Source organism: Tribolium castaneum, chromosome 3, assembly GCF_031307605.1.
Source record: "Tribolium castaneum strain GA2 chromosome 3, icTriCast1.1, whole genome shotgun sequence".
Classification (NCBI taxonomy): Eukaryota; Metazoa; Arthropoda; class Insecta; order Coleoptera; family Tenebrionidae; genus Tribolium; species Tribolium castaneum.
The window spans coordinates 9,552,781-9,573,368 of record NC_087396.1 but is presented as its reverse complement, the minus strand read 5'-3'; the positions used below and the strand labels follow the sequence as shown (position 1 = coordinate 9,573,368).

Here is a 20,588-nt window from a genome sequence, read left to right as displayed (position 1 = left end):
TTTTGTTGTAGGACTAACCATAAGTGAGCTACTAGCTTTTGAAGTTTGGTGTCTACATGACACTGGATTATTAAAAAATGCATAAAAATGCATTTACCGCTCATGCTCATGCTCATTGCTCATGCAATAACTTTCTTGATACTTCAGCGGTTAAATGAAACAAGACCATCGCTTGAGCGTCCTTATTTGTCTTTGGGGTCTAAACTGTTGAAGATAATATGGTTTTGCGGACTTTTTTAGGAACTTTATTCCTCTACAACTTTCGTCCTGACATTTTTCTTGTATTTTTAGTCATATTCGTAACGGTTTGAAATATAAATATAAGACAAAGCTCAGATTTTATTTTTTTTTGTGTGAAAATTTTAGTCTTCAGTTTTTCTTCGCGTATTAAGAATGAAAAGCTCAACTTAATTTAAAACGTTTTGGCATTGAGGTGGTATAATGCTCGAAGCGTCTTCATTTTCACTTTGCAGTACTACTTTTTTGAGGGACAAAAATCGTGCGATTTCTTATTTCGTTTAGTCCCCTAGTCTATAGTCCTTCGTAATTTGAAATAATTTTTTTGACACAAATGTTTTTAGTTCTTTTATTTAATTTTAGGAAAATATCAATTGCAAACAGTAACATCTTGAATGGTTTAAATATCCTACAAATTTAAATAAATAATACACAATAGTCGGAATATTATATTACATAACCTAACTCTAAAATTAAATACAAAATTCTTAATCAGGATTTCTTACACGTAAATCTATTGCCTAATATTTACACCAGTCGAGGTCTTTCACTTTCATAACCCTAAAAAAATATAAATATAGGAACAAATTAATGTTTTTTTGCCACTTCTTACCCATTGTCTCTTGTTGAATCTCCACTTTGTACGTTGGGTTATCGTAGGCCGATTGACTAACCCTCGGCGGGGGCGGCGTAATGGCAGCTTTATTCTGATTGTGTCTCCTAACTAAAATCAGCAACAAAATCAACGTACTCATAATGGCAATCGCCGCTAGGATAGCAACAATGACTAGGGGCCCATAATAGTCGCCCTTTTGCTCCCCTGCTGATAATTTATCCGATTGGGTGGCCGCCCCTAAAGCCGGCGCCGCCCTCGGCTTCGTTATAAAGTCTTGAACATTACTCGTCTTAATTTTACCATTGGTGAGGTAAACCTCCAACCACAAGCGATATCTCGTGCCCGGTTTTAGGTCACTTATGACCGTTTTCGTGGGGGAATCCCGCTTGGCGATTTTAAACGTGCTATGATCCTCCTTCCCGGAATCGCTTTGGTAAATCGCCCGGTAGATATTGACGTATTTGTCTTCCGGGTACGGCACTCCGGACCAGGAAATCTCAACACTTGTTGACTTGATATGAGAGATATCCAGAGTAACATTGAAGCCGTAAGTATCGATTTCGTTGGCTGTGGTAAAATGCAGCATATGTTCGGCGTGTAGTTCCGTCAACTGTCCCGGAAATGGAATGAAGAAAATCCCGATTTCGTATTTCGTGTTAGGTTTGAGGTTCTCGAGTGTGTAACTTGTCACAGATCTGTGGATAAGTGGCGTAGCGTCGTAGATTTTTCCCTCAATTTCCTTGAATCGTAACTGAACTCCATCGATGAATTGCAGTTCGTATTCGGTGAATTTGCGCCAAATCACTGTGACCCAAGTGGCATTTATGTCGCTGATGGCCAATTCGGGCTCGATTGGGATCATCGGAGGCAAAGTTGTTGCATTTAAATCCTTCAGAGTTCTTATTTTGTATATTCGGCTACTTGGCGTGTTGTGGAGGTCGCGCAACGTTATCGTTATTTTGATCTTGTATTCGGTGTCAGGTTTGAGGTCTAAAAGGTCGAATTCGAGTTGAGGAGTGGCGATCAAGTCATTGGGAGGTGCGAAAACTTGCAATTGCCACGAATTTACGTCCGAATCGCTGAAAATTCAAACAAATAATTTTACAAACTTTTAGATAATCCAGTCAGTTAAGCCTTTAAATCAGAATGTTGGGGAAAAGCTCGTATATTTTAATAAGTTACAGTATGTAAACATGTTTAGTCGAAGAATTTTTTGTTTCATCCCAGAGAAAGGGTTGAAAAAACAAAAAAAATTGTTTTTCAAAGATTATGCACAATCGGTATGAGCTAGGAAAATTATCTACATAAAAATTATAAAGCATAAAGTTTTACTTAAGAATGTTCTCTTGCCTTTTTTGACATTGTTCAAATTAACAAAGTTAGAATGGTTAAATTTAAAGGGATGAAGTCTACAATTTTAAAACATCATCATACCTAAACACTTGAACCTTATGTAAAATTTTCTGGTAAATTCGAATCCGAAGGTGGTTTTTGAAATTGAAATTACTCTCAATATGAAAAAGACGTTTTAACGAAAATTTTACAAAAACCTAAAATTGGATTAAACTTTGTCTTCACATCCTTGAACTTTCTAGAGCTAGAAACTCAATGAATGTAGATTTTTACGTTATTACACAAGGCTGAGTATAAAGGATTGATAAAGGAAAACCGAAAAAATTACATTTTCTTGTAAATGCATATTTGTGTCTTGTGTAGTGAATTTTTCATATGGGAGAAAGTTCATAGTGAGTTGAAACGTTAATGAATTCTTAAGGTTTTTTCTTTCTTGTATTTACTAAGAAAATAAGTAATAAGAAATGTATTAACTTTCATTTTTTGCAACCCCTTCTCGGGGGATGAAACAACAGAGAACCATAGATTCCCCAGCTCAAGATAAAGCGATTTAACCCAACTAACTTCTATACCAAGTTGCAGTGTTTAAAAGCTAAAGGGCGTCGAACTTCAAAAATAATTTTCTTTTTTTTTTAATAACTTCTTAATGGATAATCGATTTCGATAAAATTTAGTACAAGTCATTTGCGATCAAAACAACATGTTTTGGTGTTTTTTCTTTTCTTTTTTGTCTTATGGTGAAGTAGTACCTTCTGATTTAATATCAACTTTATATATTTGAAGACATATTTTTGTTAAGCGTTATCCGAGTGGCGTAAAGTTTTTTTATTCGAATAGTCCTTTAATTTTAAACAATTTTTGGTTCTTATAAAATTTTATATCGGCTTTGGGTTGGGAAAAAAATGTCAAATTTTCAAATGTTCGTCAATTATTTTTTGGGTTTTAAAAACCTATTTATTAATGTTATTAAATCATTATTTTAATTATTATATTAAAAATAATTATTTTTTCCAAAAGAACAGTGTGGATTTTAATTAGTTGTGTTAAGTAGAAATGAACGCTCTTTAGGAATACACAGCATTGTAAAAAATGCCTTTTTTGGATTGAATTAATAACTATTATAATTACATAAATTATAATAAAATTGGTCAAAATTAGAGTTGGGACATTGAACATCAAACTAAGCCCATTTTGTATCATGTGGACAAGGTATACAAGGTGTCCTAACGAACGAATAATGGAAAAATTATTGATTTTTTTACCAGAACCGTAAATACTAACCCTCCGCATCACCTAAAATTATTTTTAAATATACAGAGTGTTTCAGAAATTAGCAACAATACTAAATTATGCTTTTTAATGGGGACACCTCAAATCTTTTTGCACTTTTGGACGGAGCTTTTAAAATTGCTAATTTTGACTCAAACTTTTATTGGTAGGTTTTGTTTAGTTCTTGAAATTCAGCCAGATTTAGAAATATTGTGTCTGTTGGTAATACTGAATTTAAATTGCTAAAGAAACCCGAATGCGGTTGCTGTGCACTTTAATTTTTTTTAATGAAAACAAAAATTTATTACTCAAAAACTAAGGATCCTAGAAAAGCGGGAGTTTCAGTAATTTAAAGAGGAAAGTTTAAACTTAAATCTGTACCATAATTGTTTATTAAATTGCTGTTAAGGTCGAAAAAAAATTAATAAGAATTTAAAAAATTGAATAACTTGAAAAAGCTAAATAGAACACCCTATTATTTATTTCTGCTTCTCAATAACAAATGTCTATCTAAAAACGTAAAGAAATGCCTAAAGTCAATAACTAAAGAGATATTTGACTTTATATAAATAAATATTAATTTTAGTTATTTCACTGTAATAAATGATGCCTAAGGGTGACAATAAAGTTCTTATCAGCTAAAAAATTCACTTTTCGACTACTGAAACAATAGTTAATAATTGTTTTAATGTTTAAAGTTGACTATCTCTTGAGTAACCACTGTTACTCACTTAACTGTTAATCTTTTTAGAGAAACATTAAGAGTTCCATTAAAAAAACTAAGTTCTTCAACTTGCAACAAATCTCTGAATTTTTTTAACTTTGTGTTTGCAGTGATCTAAAAAAACTTGTATCCTTTATGTTTAAACTGTGAAAGTCCTACTTCTCTAGTATTCTTATTTTTTATGTAGTACATTTTTTAAAAGTGTTTTCGTCAAAATATAAAATTATTTTACAAACTAAGCAAGATAGACTAATAACTATTTAGAAAAACGTCAGTGTTAAAAGCTTCCTCAAGAGATAAAAAATATAAAAGTATTCCATTTAAAAAGACTTACATATTCGTAAGTATGTATTGTAGCTATTTTCGAAAACACTCTGTATACTTAAAATAATTGTTGGTATCCACGGCTTTTGTAAAAAAAGTTTAATCTGACATTTAATGGATTTTTTCAAATTGCTGGGGGACCCTGTATCAAAAATGCAAGCAACCTTTACCCCAACATTTTGATTTAAAGGCTTATTTTAATGGACTATGTAAATGATTTCTTACTCGTGATGAGTGTAGCGCACTTCCACTCGTCCATGCAAGCCCACAATGACCGAAGGGACCACAAAAGCCAAACGCACGGTGTGAGCGTCCACGGCTTCAAGTGCCGTCACACTAATATCATCCTGTTGCATCGTGGGGAAACCCCCTGGAAACTGCTGGCCTGCAACAAAACTGTGTCACTTGGTCGTGCCGTTGCAATCATGCGACAAACCTGGAAACGTTGCGTTATGTCTAGGCAAAATTGGACTTTGTGGGGCTAAAAGTACCGGTCCGTTAGTGAAATGATTAGGGAAGGGTAAAATATGACCATTCGGGTTTGCGTTTTTATGCACTTCTTGCAAAATTTGTTCGAGGGTTATGCCAGGTGGTAAGTCGTCCGAATGACCGTTCTGTGGGATGACATAGGGGATGAAATGTTGGGGGCGATTATTGAAGGAGGGTTTGTGAATTTCGACAACGGATCCCGAAGGATAATTCGTGATTTCGGGATGTTGGTGAATGAATTGTAACAACTCGTCTTGGTTATTTCCAAGTCCAGGTTTCTTGTTTTGTTTATAATTTGGATTATAAGGACCGAGAAACTTGTCTTTTTCGTTTTTGTGATAGTATGGATTTTCGTCTTGGGGCAAATTCGGAGGTGTGAACGGTTCGAGAGGATTTTTATTGTCGGTTTTGTTATGGTTTTTGTAAACTAGTAACGGTCCCATGATTTTCGACGGTGTTTTTATTTCCGTTGCGTTCATCTTTGTTTCGTTACGTCCACTCTCTGAAAGAGATTTATTGTCAAAGTCTCTACTGATGAAGAAGCGGATTAAGTTGACTGGGGGCACCTGGCGGTCAAAATTTTGGGGCCCTTAGGCTTTTGTCCCCCTCCAAAAAAAAGGAAAATAGGTTTTTAGATAAGTTTTCCAGTTTTAGTAGCAAACAATACCCACCAAAACTGATAAACGTTTCAAAGAAAATAAAATTTGTACAATTACGAAAGATATGTAATTTTTTTACCATAATTTTTAGTAAAAGTACCTATGTATACTAGAACATATTGCACATGTCTGAACCAAACAAATATCTTTCGAATTTTGAAAAAAATTAATTCCAGTTTAAATTAACAAAGTTAAATATAACTCAAAGTACAAGATGTCTCAAAATTGAGGATTTCCGAATTCAGAGCCTTGAAGAGAATCACTTCACTAGCCCAAATACAGAAGCAAAATAAAAATTTGGGGTTTCCCCACAAAGATACATTAGTTTGAAGGTGCACTTCATGTACACCTTGAGTTGCGTGCAGGCTAAAAATCTCAATGTTTATTTTTAATTATAGTGTAGATGATTGTGGAAAATAATAATGTAGGTATAACAATTTCTCAAAAAATTGGCTTTATTTTGGAGTAAAAAAATCTTAAATTATTGTCATATTATTAAATTATTGACAAATTACAAAATTTTATTCTAAAATAAAGCTATTTTTTGAAAAATTGTCTTACATTATTATCCTCCACGATCACCTACACCATAAATAACTTTAAACACTTAGGCCCGGTTTACAGAAAGCTTCATCAAATTTTAATTCGTTGCTAAAAGTTAATACACAAATAGACCAATCAAATTGGCTCAATTTCGTCACGTGATCCGTTAATCACGCATTTAATTGCGAATTAAATCAATGACGCTTCTATAAACCGGTGCTTAAACTTTTAACATGTATTTGAAGATAACGCAATTCAAAGAGTGATGTTCAAACCAGTGTATCTTTATAGGAAACCCGCGAGTCTTTATTTTTTTCTACATTTGGACTAATGAAGTGATTCTCTACAGTGATCTGAACTCGGAATTCCCCAATTTTGAGACACCCAGTAAAATGGTATTTCAAAAAAATTAAAATCTACAGAGTCTGACATTCTTTTGTTTTTTTTTTGTTGATTCCTTTGATCTCTCTTCTCATATCAAATTTTCTAAATAAATAAATAAGTAATTTTTAGAGCATTTAACAATGAAATAAATTTTTCAACTGATGGATCTTATAAATAAATATATGTTTTTACGCAACATTAAATTCTATTTAATGTTAAAATATTTTTTTAAACCAAATTGGATAAAAAAAGAAATTATTTCAATCACTTTTACAGGCTAAAAATTTCTCCAATTTTTAAATTGAATTCGCAATTAAATGCGTGATTAACTGATCACGTGACCAAAATGAACACATATAATTGGTACAATCGCGTTGTTAACTGATCACGCGACCAAAATGAACAAATGTAATTGGTACATTCGCGTTGTTAACTTGTAACAACAAATTAAATTTTAACAAAACTTTATATAAACTGGCCACTAATGTCTGAAGTTACTAACCGTTTTTAAATCTGCAAAATAAATTTTGATAATTGAGCAGCAACAATTACTGGTTCATTTTGTGAGAGACAAAACGTTTTAATGGCAGTTAAAATTTAATTAGCGATGCATTTTTAATGGCAACTTAATTCAAATTTGTTTGATTCTGAATTAAATTTTAATTTGGCTTTAAGTGATTCGCAAACTATATGCGACATAAAGTTCGTAAATTTGATTCATAATGCACAAATATTGCGAATTTTGTGCTTGCAAGTCCCCCTTTCGGAAGATGAGCTGAAAGTTTTATCTTTCTTAAATTCGGGTGTTTCAACAAAATGATAAATGACGTAATGTTTCGGTTCTTAACTTACAATAATGAAGGGAGATCAATCATCAATTAATTGTTTTAAAGTCTATTAAGTATTAGTAGTTAAATACGCGGAAAGAACTTGTAGATTAACACATTTGAAGTACTACAACTTACGTAAATTACATGAATTCAATCCGCCTTCAGTAAGAAATTGAAATAATGGTTTGTGCCCTTTTTAACCTGTTTCTCTTTCTAAAAGATAAATAATATTGCGTCGTAAACTGATACCACTCTCCTCCAAAAAAAGCTAAAGTTAAATTGTAATTTGCTAAATATTTGTTATTCTCACGACTTTGTAACCAGTAATGTGTGCAAAGATCACCTTAAGTATCAGATAATTTTCATACATGTCTTATTTACCTGTAGGGTCTGCATCTGCAAACAAATGTTACATTTGTAAATTCCGTCTTTAAAATAAACTTCTTATTGTTGTTCAACATAAGATTCAAATATTCTGTATAATGATTATTACTTTGTGTGACCTTTTTAAATTAATATTTTGAAATGATTCTGTACATCTACAATAATGAAATATTAACTATTTGTACTGAACTTGTATACTTGTATTCTGTGATGTTTTTTTTTAATTAAATTTGATGGTATAAAGTAAAATGATTTTAATTGACTGCATCCCTTCTCCTAAAGATAACTGTTTCCACAACGTAGCCAGAAAACCTACGTTCAAATAAATGTATTCGTTCAGAAGTGGGTAAAACTGCTCAGACTCTTTTGAAAATGAAAAGCTCAAAAACATGCGCCAGGTTCGCCAGTCGCTTAATCGGCCTCTGTTCTGATGACCATCCCAAAGATATTTACAGTCACATTTATGTCAGTTCTATACAGTCGTTAGTCTAATAACCCCACAAAGTATACCTACAATTTCGGTGCCACTTACCTTGACTGCACACCCAATACATGCAACACTCGTCATCTGGCAGATGATCCACTATTGCTTGATGCGGCGGACAGGGAAGTGTTGGGGGCGGTAAGGCCGTCACCGGAGGACAAGTATTTTGACATTCGACATTTCCCATTTCGCAATAACATCGTTTTTCGCAACCGGTGACGTTCTCAGGCAATTGCTGCCAGTTTTGGTAAGTGTGACCTTCATAGACGCAAGAACCGTTGCTTTTACATTTCAACTCTTGCGGACAACAGTTTGGAGGCGTCGGATGGAAATTCGGAGGAACCGTCTCCCATTCAATACAATTCGGATCGAGAACGTCCACGCCGAAATAAGTAGGACATTCAAGTTTCAAACACTTCATTCCTGACTCTTTACAAACGCAAAGAGACGTACAGTTGTCGTTGTACTCCTCGTTTAATTCAAAAGACTTGTTTTTGTAAGTGCAAGCTGATGAGGAAGCGTTTTCGAGCGGAGTTTTTGTCGCAGCCGATTCGATTTTAACACTTTCTTTGCTGTTTTCTAGTTTGAGATATTTAGTTCCGTCCATAACATCGACGTATTTCTGTGCTCTTATTTTATAAGTTTTCCAATCGTTCTGATCGGCACTACCTTCAATAAAAATCGAGTTCTCTTTCTCGTTCAGCTTCGGATCAAATTGTAATTCAACCGTCGATTCATTTAAATATTTAGCTTCTATTAATTTATGCATTTGCATGGAATAATCCTTGTCCGCTTCGTGATCGTCCAAAGTCACATCGCAAAGCAATTTCTTACAACAGGAATCATTCGGGTCTTGCACTTCCACACATTTATCGTTCGTTTTATTAACAGGAGGACATCGCGGTTTGCAGGATGTTTTTCCTGCGATTTCACAAGTGCAAACTTCATCGCAGCCTTTATTGAACGATTCGCCACGAGTGTAAGTGTGGTTCTTGAACGTACAGATTTCTAAAGGCTCCGTTTCTGATGGAGGAAACAACATTTTTGGTAAAGTCAAATTTAACAAAAAGGCAAAAGAAAGGTAAGAAGAGGCCTGAAATATTAAATCGTGCAAATGCTACGCTACAGCCCCACAGAATCCTACAAGACTTGTATTTATTAGAAGATTGAAGTTATCATATATGTTTTCATTATTTTCTAAATAAAGTCATTTAGTAATATTTTTACTTCGTATTTGTTACAAATTTACAACAGGCTAAAGGCCCAGATATGGTCTAAAGTATTAAAATATAAAAATATAGTCAATACATACAAATAGACGAAAAAAGTGCTTAGAAGAAATATGGAAAATTAGGAATTTTGAATTCGAATAGAAAATGGAAGAAACCATCAGATATGGAGGTACAAAATGGAACTCCTGTATATAAAAGAAGAAGTATGGGATGTTGTGTATGAAGAAATACCAGAAAACCTAGTTACAGAATAGAAATTGCGCGTCGAAGTGACAAGAGCAACGATATGTTTTCGATTGGAACATAATCAACTTAAAGATCAATTCTGGCAAACAGAATTTGGTAGAAAAAGGAAATATGGAAAATCACTTGAAAGTGATAACGGATTTTCATTTATAAGGTGAAAAGTTAGCGAACCATTTAGTAGTGGCATTGATTTTTTTGCTACCAGATATTAAGCTACTTATAATAGAAACTTTGAACTTTGGAAAGCCGCGCGGAAAAGTATTTGATATTAGAATTTGTCAAATCAAAATTAATCAACGAATTCAGAAGAAGAGACTAATATAAGAATTAGAAGAACGAAAAGTTGAATAATTCCGAAATGAAAACAGATAGACCCATAACAGTTTATATAAAGTTACATTATTTTTTGAGTAGAATTTAATTATGCAAAAATGTATTGGATGTTCTATTTAAAAAAATATAACTTTGGTTCACCACCCTTATACACCCTTGTATGTAATAAAAATATTTTTAGTTTGTGAATTTTAAGTCGATCTATCGCATAATGAAAACGGCATAGCAATATTTCAAGTAACAAAAAAGTTATAGACCAAGTACGAACCCCTGGGTCACCCTGTATGACATATGTCCGTTCATTCTATACAACATTTAATTTGAATCATCAAGAAAAAGTGCATCTTGCACATGGCCAATCAGTGAAAGTTCAAGAAGGGAAAAAATAATTTGTTTTGATAAAAACAAGAGAATTAAAGTTGAAGTTAAGCAAGTCCTTTATTTCTTAAAATTCAAACGAATATTTACAATTAGGGGCAAAAATTAAGTAATTTGGGACTAAAGTATGTTTTAAGGGAAATGTTTGTGAAATTAAGAAAGATAGAAGAATAACTGCTTATGGTTCAATAAAAAAATGTACAAATTAAACATTGTTCAAATAGCATTACATACAATCATTTCAATGGAAATGTGAAGAAAGATAGTTGAGCTTGAGGCTGTGTTTATTTATGGCATAGAAGAATTTCCATGTCAAAATTAAAAACTTATTATGTTTCATTGGACCAATGCAAATTAGTACACCAAGTAGGAAGAGATATACAGGGTGTAACAAAAATACGTGTGTTAATTTTACCACGTAATAAACCTCATGAAGTCCAATAACTTTTTTCAAAATTTTTATTTATTATTTTTACTGCTTTCCTCCTTTCTTTAGTGCAAACAAACCGGTCAATGTTTAATAATAAATCTGTATCATAGCAACAATTTTCATGATTGTTTTTTAATTGTTTAAATTGTCCGTTTCTATCACAACGAAAATAGTTCGGCTCTTTTATTTGTGTACTAGACGGGTATATATTATATGCTACATTTTTCCAAATTTTAAGTAAATTTACGAAACTTTGATTGCAAAATTACAAATAGAAAAAATGTTGTATTTGCTGATGTCTGTTGCCTATTAAAATTAACACATGTATATTTGATATACTGTGTATTTTAATTTTAATTGACAATTTTACTTGATATACAAAAATTTATTTGATGGAAGCAAAAAATTAAATTGTTAAATTCATAAAACATGTTTGAGAGGGAAAGCCAAAAATAATTCGGTTAGATGAAGGTAAGAATATATGAATCATTCATTTGAACATATTTTGAAGAAAGAAGGTATTAAATCAACAAACTGCTTCATGCAGTCGTCAACAAAATGATGTGGCTGAATGAAAAAATATTTCACTTAAACAGTAATGTCATAATCCATGCTTTTGGAGGCAAATCTTGAGAAGAAAATTTGGAGAGAAGCAGTGTATATACAATTTTTTTGAAGAACAGATATTTTTCAAAAGCTTCAAATAAACTTTGGTGGCATGAAAGAAAACCAAACATGAATTACGTCCGAACCTTTGGCGGTATACAAGAATTTTAAAAGACAAAAGACAAAAATTGAATAAAAAAACACTAAAATTTTTAGTGTTTTAAAATGTGTTGCTTATGTTGTTATTATGAAGATGGATCAAAAAGCCGGAAACGATTAGAATTTATTTTATCCAATTAACGAATTGAAGAAGTAAGTGGGTAAACTGAAAAAGAAATATTTTTTTCACGCAAAAATAAAGAAGATCAAATAATTTGAAGAAATCTTAAAAAATTTGGCGGAACGAAATCAAGGAAGAAATGAAATTGTAGAATGACAAAATAAAGAAAAAATCAATCTAATGAAATTGAAAATAAAAGAATCAAGGGTGTCCACCAGCAAGGTACAAAGTTAATTCTGTCGTACAAAATTTAGAAAATCCGACTTCTTATCAAGAGAGTTTGAAAAAGAAGAATGAAATTGATTTTATGAAGACGAAAAATGTATGGGAATTAACAGAACTTCCATCGGAAAAAAAGAAATAAATTGATTGTAAATGGGTCTAAAAATTAAACAAAAAAGCAAAAAACAAAGTGATGCAATTAAATAATTGCATATCCTCCAAAAATGTGGAGAAGACAATGGTTAACTATTCGCAACTGTGGATCGACAAACGACATCAAGAACCGTTTTGGTATTATCAGGAAATTTTTTATGTAAGACATTATGACATAGAAGTTGCATTTTTAAATTCAACATGAAGAAGAGAAAATGTACATGAAACAACCAGAATGTTTTATTAAAAACGAGAAAAAAAAATTGGTTTGCAAATTGAAGAAATGTATTATTGTAGGGAAGTATTATTTGAGTAGCAAGAGCTTGGAATGAAGTAATTATCAGAAATATTTGAAAATATTTCAGAAACAGCAGATATTTATCTGTATTACAAGAAAGAAAACAAAAATTGGATTTATTTATTTAACACAGCAGTAAGCACAGTAATAATGATTGAAAAAGAACTTGGAAAATATTACGCATTTAGGTTTATAATACTACTAATACTACGAATTAAATGATTCGAAATTATTAAGAGATAACGAAGAATATAAAAGAGGAATTGGTTGTATTATACAAAACCAGATGTAGCAGTAAGCGTTTCCATATTGAGTAGAATAATCAGTAATCCAAATGAAATTGATTGGACTGAAGTAAGAAAAATTCTCCGATATTTAAAGCTTATCAAATCTTGAGAACTCAAATTAGAAAAACTAAAACAAATTGGTTGTAATGCTGATGCTGATTAGACTAAAGGCAAAACAGACAAAAATAAGTCAGTGTGAATTTGTTTAAATTTTTTGGAGGCACAATTAACCGGTCGAGTACAAAACAAAAAGCTTTTTGTTCAAAAGAAGCTGAAGTTTGTCAAAAAGCATTGTGGTTAAGAAAGCTACTGAAGGACTTTAGCATGAAGATAATTAAATCAGTTTAAAATTATCGAAAATTGCAAGATTTAGTAACAGAAGCAAACATATTGATAGGTACCAAGTTTAATTTCATAAAAGATTCATGAATGAATAAGGAAATAATTTTTAAGTAGATATTACCCTACAGAAGAAATTGTTGCAAATATATTGTTGAATTAATTGGTTTGGAATGAATGTAAATGTTAGAAGATCGAAGTTACCATATAGGTATTATTTTCGTTAGTGATAGCTACTTCAATCTTCGGAAAGTCATTCAATACTTTTACTTCGTACTTTCTACAAATTTACAACAGTATTTACAGTCAATTTTCCTTACCCGTATCTGCTGTGCACACCAAAACGGCGCAACATTCGTCGTCTGTGTCCTTCTCAATGCAGAGTGGATCTTCAATTTTCTTCCCTTTCCTCACCATCGGTTTAACACATCTATCTTCACATTGCATCTTCCCGTTTCGGCACGTGCACGTCGATTCGCAGCCGATTTCTAATTTTTCTCCTTCTTCGTACGTCAAACCTCCTTTTGAGCAAACGGTGACATTATGAGCTGTGATTTTGTCATGTTCTTCTTCATCTTCGTTGATGGTGACATCGCTAAGGTCTCCATGTTCGTCATGTGTGTTGTTCGATTCGGTCATTGTAAAATTAAGAGCTCGCCCTTTGTGGTCGTCATCTTCAGCGAGCATGTTCATTGCTTGGAGCAGGGGCGGTTTCGGCGACGTTTCTGCAAGAGCAAGTGCGACTTTCACCGAGATAATTGGTCACGAGAGTGCACCAGGATGTGCACCTGTCATACGGTTTTGTAACTGTATCGTTTTCGGAAAGTTTACACACTGATAATTGCGCGCTAAGGTTTCAATTAAACGAAAAGGATTTGGAGCAATGAAAGGTCTTCACACACATTTTTTTCAGTGTGCAACAAGGCTTGACTTGAGTTTAGTTTAAATAAAATTGGTGAGAGGATGTGAACATTTTTCAGTCGCAACTCACAGTTAGAATTAATTAGAAAAACTGCAAATTGCTACTCGTGTAAACAATTTCCTACTTTTAATGTAATTGCAATGTTCCCACGAACAGTTTAAAGTTGCTGAATCGCTAAAGCATTAAATTTTAATAATTTGTCAACCGAGATATTAGACAGAGTGGGAAAAGTCTTTGTTTCGAAAAACTATATTTTGTGTTGAGAAATTATTCATCACAAACCTACCTTTTTATTAAACACTAAACAGGTTTCAAGAATTACGTAATAATTGCTGCATCTGATTAAGTATTTTTAGAGTCGTGCTTGGAATCTTCTTTTCGAATTAACCAGCACAGAAAATTACTTCCCTAATTGTTTAATTTATTAAAAAATAATTAAGCCGTTAATTGGATCCTTGATACAATTAATAGAGGATGTTTATAAAACTAAATTGTGTCCTTGGGTGATGGAGTTAGTGGCACACGCTCATAAATTAGCATAATTTCGACGAAAAAACTCGTTGACATAATTTGTGCTAAAAATGTGTGCCAAAGATGAGTAAAAAAAATTAAGAATTTTCTTATTATTCTGCAACGGTACCTTCCAATACGTATGCAAATGACATCCCAAGAACCTAACGGCATCCATTGTTCCAACAATGTAAAACAATGTGAAAATTTTAAAATCTTGATAATTAAGATAAGTCTAATCAGTCCATTGAACTTGGTGATAACATTTATCAGACTCGCCGAAAGAATAATTTTCACACTCCATTACTCCAACCAGCTTGAATTAATTGCTGTTAATCTAAACAAAGATCTGGGCGTATAAGCGTAGTTCCTCAGTAAATCAGTTTAGTATAATGAAATATGCAAATTATTAAGCTCGGTATAAAAGAGTGAAAGTTTCAGGTGATGCTGATTCAACAATGGCCAACCATTGTTTATTATGACCCATATTTATTGTTAAATTGCCGTTTGCACGATTGTTCATTTTGAACTAGATATAAATTTTCTTAACTGCCACTCGTTTCGAAACGCAATTTGCACCAAATTGCCTCATTTGTTTTAATAATCTTTAAACGAGATTACGATTACGTAAAACTAAAAATGAAGAACTTGGAGGATTAGTTATTTGCACGCTGGGAGAGGAAATGACTCATAATTTCCTTTGGAGATATTTTATTTGCATTTTCGTATTGCACGCAGCTTTTTAAACCCACGTTGTACTTAACTACGTCTTACTTAAATCAACAGCAGATTTTTGTTGTTGTAAATTATTTCTTCTTTGGTTTCCTGAAGCATGACTAAATTCGTTTGTCCACTTTAATATACGAGGTGTGCCAGCGAGTTAGTAAAGCAAAAACATTTAAAAATTTATATACAAGTTGGGTCTGCTAAAAGTATTTTACAGTCACACACGTCAGTCAGCGTTTGCTATTAAATACTTTATTTATCTTTATGGATTTGAATTTTCTCAAAATATTTCTGGAATTCCTTATCATAACCAAGTTATTAATGTTAATACAATTAAAAATATTAAAATATTACTTAAGCGATATATCTTATGATTTCTAGTGTCACTAATGCTTTGAGCAAAAAATTACCAAAATAATAATTGGTGCTAGTAATAATTGCGTATATTTAAATTTTAAGTTTTTATTTAATTAATTTTTTGACGCTACCATTTTATTAGACCGATGTTTTTGCACAAAATAACATTTAAGCATTGCTTGTTTTGACATCTCATAAAAAATAGTATTTTTGCAGTGACTTAATATTAATTAATCAATTAAGTAATGAATTTTAATTATAAGGAATTAGAAAAAAAATCACATCATGCATAGAGAACAAAATGAGTATTTAACAGGAAACGATGAACTCTGTCATTGTTAGTTTTTAGTAAAATTATTTAGGTATTACCTACTTTCAGCAGACTCAGGACCGGCTTATAGAAGTTTGTAGAAGCGTCATTAATTTAATTTAATGATTGGTCCATTCGCGTTATTAACTTTTAACAACGAATTAAATTTTAACAAAGCTTTCTATAAATCGGTCCTCAGTATTTTTTCGACTAGTTATGCATGTGCCGTAATGGGTAAAAAAATTGAAAAAACTCGATTGAAACTCTATCTGAGAGATTTAGCTCTTTTCTCTTAGCTTTTTTAATTTCGTCGGTTTCGCCAGCGTTGGAAATTGTTTTTTTTTAAACCTATGACATTTGTGAAATTTTTTAAGCTGGTTCTAATAGTACTTGACATTTTTCGTTAACTCCAATAGTTTCTCCATAATCAACGCTTGAAGAAATGAACTTTTCAACTTAGGAATTTTTTTGCATTTTGCTAGAAAACAATAAAAACTAAAGTAAAAACAAAAGAAGCATCAGAATGCGCTTTAAAAATTATCTATCTTCCCGTAAAAACCCAGGGAACGACTCCGACTATTTTGGTTTTTCACTAAAAAAATTCATAATTCGAAAATTAAAAGTCCTAGAACAAAACGGTTTATTCCAGCGAATCCTTATTTTAATATTACACCAGTTTCTTACGATAATCGAATTTTTGAATTTTTTTGCATAAAATTGGATGTGGTGGTCATATTAGATGCAGTTTAGTTGTTTACTAAAAAAATTCATAACTCCAAAACTAAAAGCCTTAAAGGAAAAGGACTTGTTCCAACTAATTCTAGGGTGCATTTTACGAATTATGCTACTTAGTTTTTTTACATTTGGTTTTTTGAAATTTTTTATCTAAAATTATGGTTATCATTTCACAAAGGCATTTTTATTTGTCCACCAGAAAATTTATAACACGAAAACTTTAAGTCCTAGACTCCCTAAAATTATACTTTGTTATTTCACAGTGTGGCAGTTAAGCTTTTTATTAAAAAAATTCATAACCCAGGCAACAAAAATTTTCGATAAAACTCTTATAAACTCTTATGAACGTTCTTTGTAAATTAACTTTTCAAGTGTCCACATTCTTATAGTTCATCCTACTACATAAAAGAAAGTGCGAATAATACTACAAAAGAAGAAGTAATTTCTAATTGTGCAAATCAGTTAATGTAGCTAATTCAAATTACCGTTTGCCCTTCTCTTCAAATAAATAATGCCCAAAATTGTAATTTCCATATTTCAATTAATAAAGAAATTTAAATAAATAATTTTATTTTTTAATATTTTTATAATGTAACGAACGTAGAAAAGTATGTGAGTAAAGTATTTTTTCGCCTACAGCTTAGGCCGTCAACTGTTCCTACTCGTTAAAAAAAGTGTTACTTTACTCACTTTTTGCATAAATAACTATTAATATCAGACATAAATTATACTACAAATTCATGTTTTTTATATTTTTGGACTTAGCTTTAAATACTGTTGTCAAGCTAAACACTTATTGGCTGATCAGTGTTGAATACGAATAACAAAATAAAAAAAGCTCCATACAAAATCAAAATGCACACAAATAACAAAAAAAATTAAAGCATGGTTAATGCACGAGTTCTTTTCTTAATCCGTACAATTAAATTTTTTTATTAAGTTTTGGTGTAGGTAATAAGTAGACCTAATTTTCAAAAGAATGTATTTTAAAATACTTTATACCCAAAAATAGATAATTAGAAACAATTTAAACACGAATTGTTTTTCAATAAAAGAAATTGAGGGAACTATAATAACATCAAGCTCACTCCTGATGTAGGCATACGTAATCATATTCCACGTTGTAAACCGTGCTTTGTAAATCATTTTAAGCCTCTGCGGCATTTACGTGCACCACTCTTTTATTACGAACGGTCAATTACTTGTAGTAACCTTCAGAAGGTTATTAACATTTCTCTATTGTACACTTGTCCACTTTCTCGTCGAATTTCACTAAAAATTCGCTACGACCACATTTCCGTTTTCTCCGATTTTTGCAATTCTTTCTGGAACGTTTGCAAATCGAATTATTAGTGGGTTTGTAAGTGACGATTTATTTGGCCTAGAAAAGCTCGAAAGTAAGAAGTGCAGTTATAATCGCTTAAGGAGTGGAAGAAAGTATCGATTCTCATCGCCAACAATCATAAAGAGCGCGACTTTTACCCAGATTTGAATTTATTTATGTGTAACAATCGGTGATTTCAACGTCCGATCCGACGGGAAAATCATTATTTATGTCTCAAAACCTCTTCGATCTACTAACACCGTTTCGTACTTACTTAAATTCAAACCGGTAATTAATTTAATGAGTACGTAATTAGTCGAGTAATTCCTTATTCATGGGTATGCGGGTTACTCGTCTGACGCACCGTTCAAATCACCGACAAAAACAGACGCCTTTCGCCAAAATTCTCTAACGGTGCTACGAAATTCCTCTATGGAATGAATCAGCGCAAATTTAAGATTTAAACGACCTCTTTTTTGTCACTGAGAGGCGTCTTTACGTTTTTTACCCGATTTGAAAACAATCGTGATGTAACGCCAAGGTTGTTTGGATTATCTTGTGTTGATTGTAAACCCGTAATTTCCTCTTGCGCCAATGATGAAGATTCGTTAAAATTTGTTGATTTCAACAACTAAAAATTTATCGATCGCTGATAAATTTTATGTTGCATTGTGTGGGAACCATTTCAAGTCTTTTTCTTATTATTTCGACTATTGTAAAATATCTAATCCGATTTTGGGTTCAATGCCAGGCCAGGACTGGCCCCGGGCACAATAAAAAATAAATGGAGATTACTCATGAAACGATTTTGTAATGATAAAGACAAAACTTATTTGAACATTAGGCTACAGATGCTACAGTTAGAAAAAAAGTATTAAAATTAAAAATTAAAACGGTAGGTCAGGTCCGGATTTGCACACAATCAGCTATTGTTTCTCTCGAAGTGTAATTAATTTCTAAACCACTTTCTTATTCTCTAATCAGTTTGTAATAAAACAATAAGACAAAATCAGGAAATCGAATAAGAAAGTCGTCAAAAAGCAATAAATCCGTGATAAAGTTTCCAACTTCAGGTGAAATTGCTTGTAATTACGTCAAGTCCTAATGGAAATGATTCTCCAAGGTCAGCAGGAAGCCCAGCCACCTTACTGTGTGTTTACAAACAAGCCTCACCATTATGTCGGATGGTACAATTCCCGGTTATTCCTTCGGGACACTGTGCTAAAGTCCAATTCACACACGCCACAAACACCAGAACGATGAGTATCATCGTGATCGTCAGTCGATCACCGCACTCGAAATAGCAGCTTAGATCACATCACTGGGAAATTCTTGGTAGGTCTGCGGCCGGTCAGCGGTCTGTTGTACAACCATGAGCGATGGTTGGCCTCCGCCAAGCCTACCAGCGACTAACCGTGATAGTGGGGCGACGTTCACCGATTGTAGGATGGCCCTTTTCAGGTGCAAGTAAACATCAGGTGAAAAATTCCAAAAATAAAAATTGGCACAATGTGGTCAAAGGTTTAAAAAATGCGTGGTTCGAAAGTCTTCATTTGGACATCCAAGCGTTTTAACACACTTTCTTTGCCAAATTCCCCCGATGACAAGGCAAATTGTGAAATATTCGACCGGATGTAGAATCGGAGATTCTCCATTAATATGTAACCTTGTGAAAGAAGAAAAAACGAGTTTTGGAATAAAAAATTCCGTGCAATGAGGAAATGAATAATTTTGCCATTGATGAGTAAATGAATTTGTGTGGTATAAAATTTGTGTAAAACACATTTGAAATTTAACCTTGGGGAACCCCCTAAAAGCGATCAGACAGATGGTAAATTTCTGATTCATAATTTATTATAAATGCTGTTGCAAAAAATTGCTCTTTAATAGGAACTTCGTTTTCACATTTTTTGAGGTCAAGTCAAAACGTAAAAATCAAGCTCGATTTTTTATATTCTTGAATAAATGTAAGCAAAATAAACATGCTATATTTTTATTTAAGTGAAAAGACTGTAAGTAGATTAAACCTATTAATTATAATTTATAACTCAAACAGTTATTTTGACTACGTTCAATATGAAAGATAGGTAACCAAATGCGGAATTGTATACTGTGTTGCCTAACGTATTACGTCCATTACGTGTATTGTGTGTTGACAAACTATCGCAAGTATATCGACCTACAGTCACAATCAAAAAGAATGACACCTCATTCAACCAGACTGGATAGCAAAAGTCCGACTAAAACCAAGTTAGTTTACACAATATCCAGCTGGTTTATAACCTAGCCAAACGTACACATTAACCGTATCGTAAAGAAAAGACTTGTGGCTGCAGTAGGAATAAGAAACACTTCACTAATGAAGCACACTTAATATGCCACACAACAATTCAGGTACTATAAGTTCTATAACTGAACTGTTTGCATATGAGTTCTAAAACAAACTATCTGACGGCTTTACAATATGACAATTTATTTACAAATATAAATGCTATAGTCGTAAGTAGAAAGCTGCAGTGCTATCTCACGGAGAACTGAAGAACCGCCACATCAAGTCGGCTTATCCATAATGTTTTGATGAAACTTTCTGGCAATGTTTCAAGG

The 20,588-nt window shown here is 32.5% G+C and overlaps 1 protein-coding gene across 2 annotated transcripts; it reads right to left on the bottom strand.

Annotated features, from left to right (window-relative positions):
• Positions 1–572: 572 nt before the first annotated feature.
• Positions 573–19,622, bottom strand: sas (stranded at second). Of its 2 annotated transcripts, XM_015981925.2 has the most exons (7): positions 19,158–19,622; positions 13,421–13,825; positions 8,345–9,319; positions 4,960–5,514; positions 4,749–4,908; positions 851–1,932; positions 573–798 (listed from the first exon to the last, which is right to left on the bottom strand). In XM_015981925.2, exons 1-7 carry the CDS (start codon positions 19,252–19,254, stop codon positions 791–793), a joined length of 3,282 nt encoding a protein of 1,093 aa, XP_015837411.1. In that variant the 5' UTR covers positions 19,255–19,622; the 3' UTR covers positions 573–790. The 2 variants fall into 2 exon arrangements, with proteins under 2 accessions (XP_015837411.1, XP_008196251.1); XM_008198029.3 differs by lacking the exon at positions 4,960–5,514 and having other exon boundaries at positions 19,158–19,609.
• Positions 19,623–20,588: the final 966 nt, after the last annotated feature.

Bases quoted from the DNA above. Each gene is read 5' to 3' on its own strand.
- sas (XM_015981925.2), bottom strand. From the start codon at position 19,254: ATGATACTCATCGTTCTGGTGTTTGTGGCGTGTGTGAATTGGACTTTA. The intron at 9,320-13,420 runs GTAAGGAAAATT...TTCCTCCATCAG, and splicing joins GGTGTGCACAGCAGATACGG to AAACGGAGCCTTTAGAAATC. The intron at 5,515-8,344 runs GTAAGTGGCACC...AATCTCTTTCAG, and splicing joins GTATTGGGTGTGCAGTCAAG to AGAGTGGACGTAACGAAACA.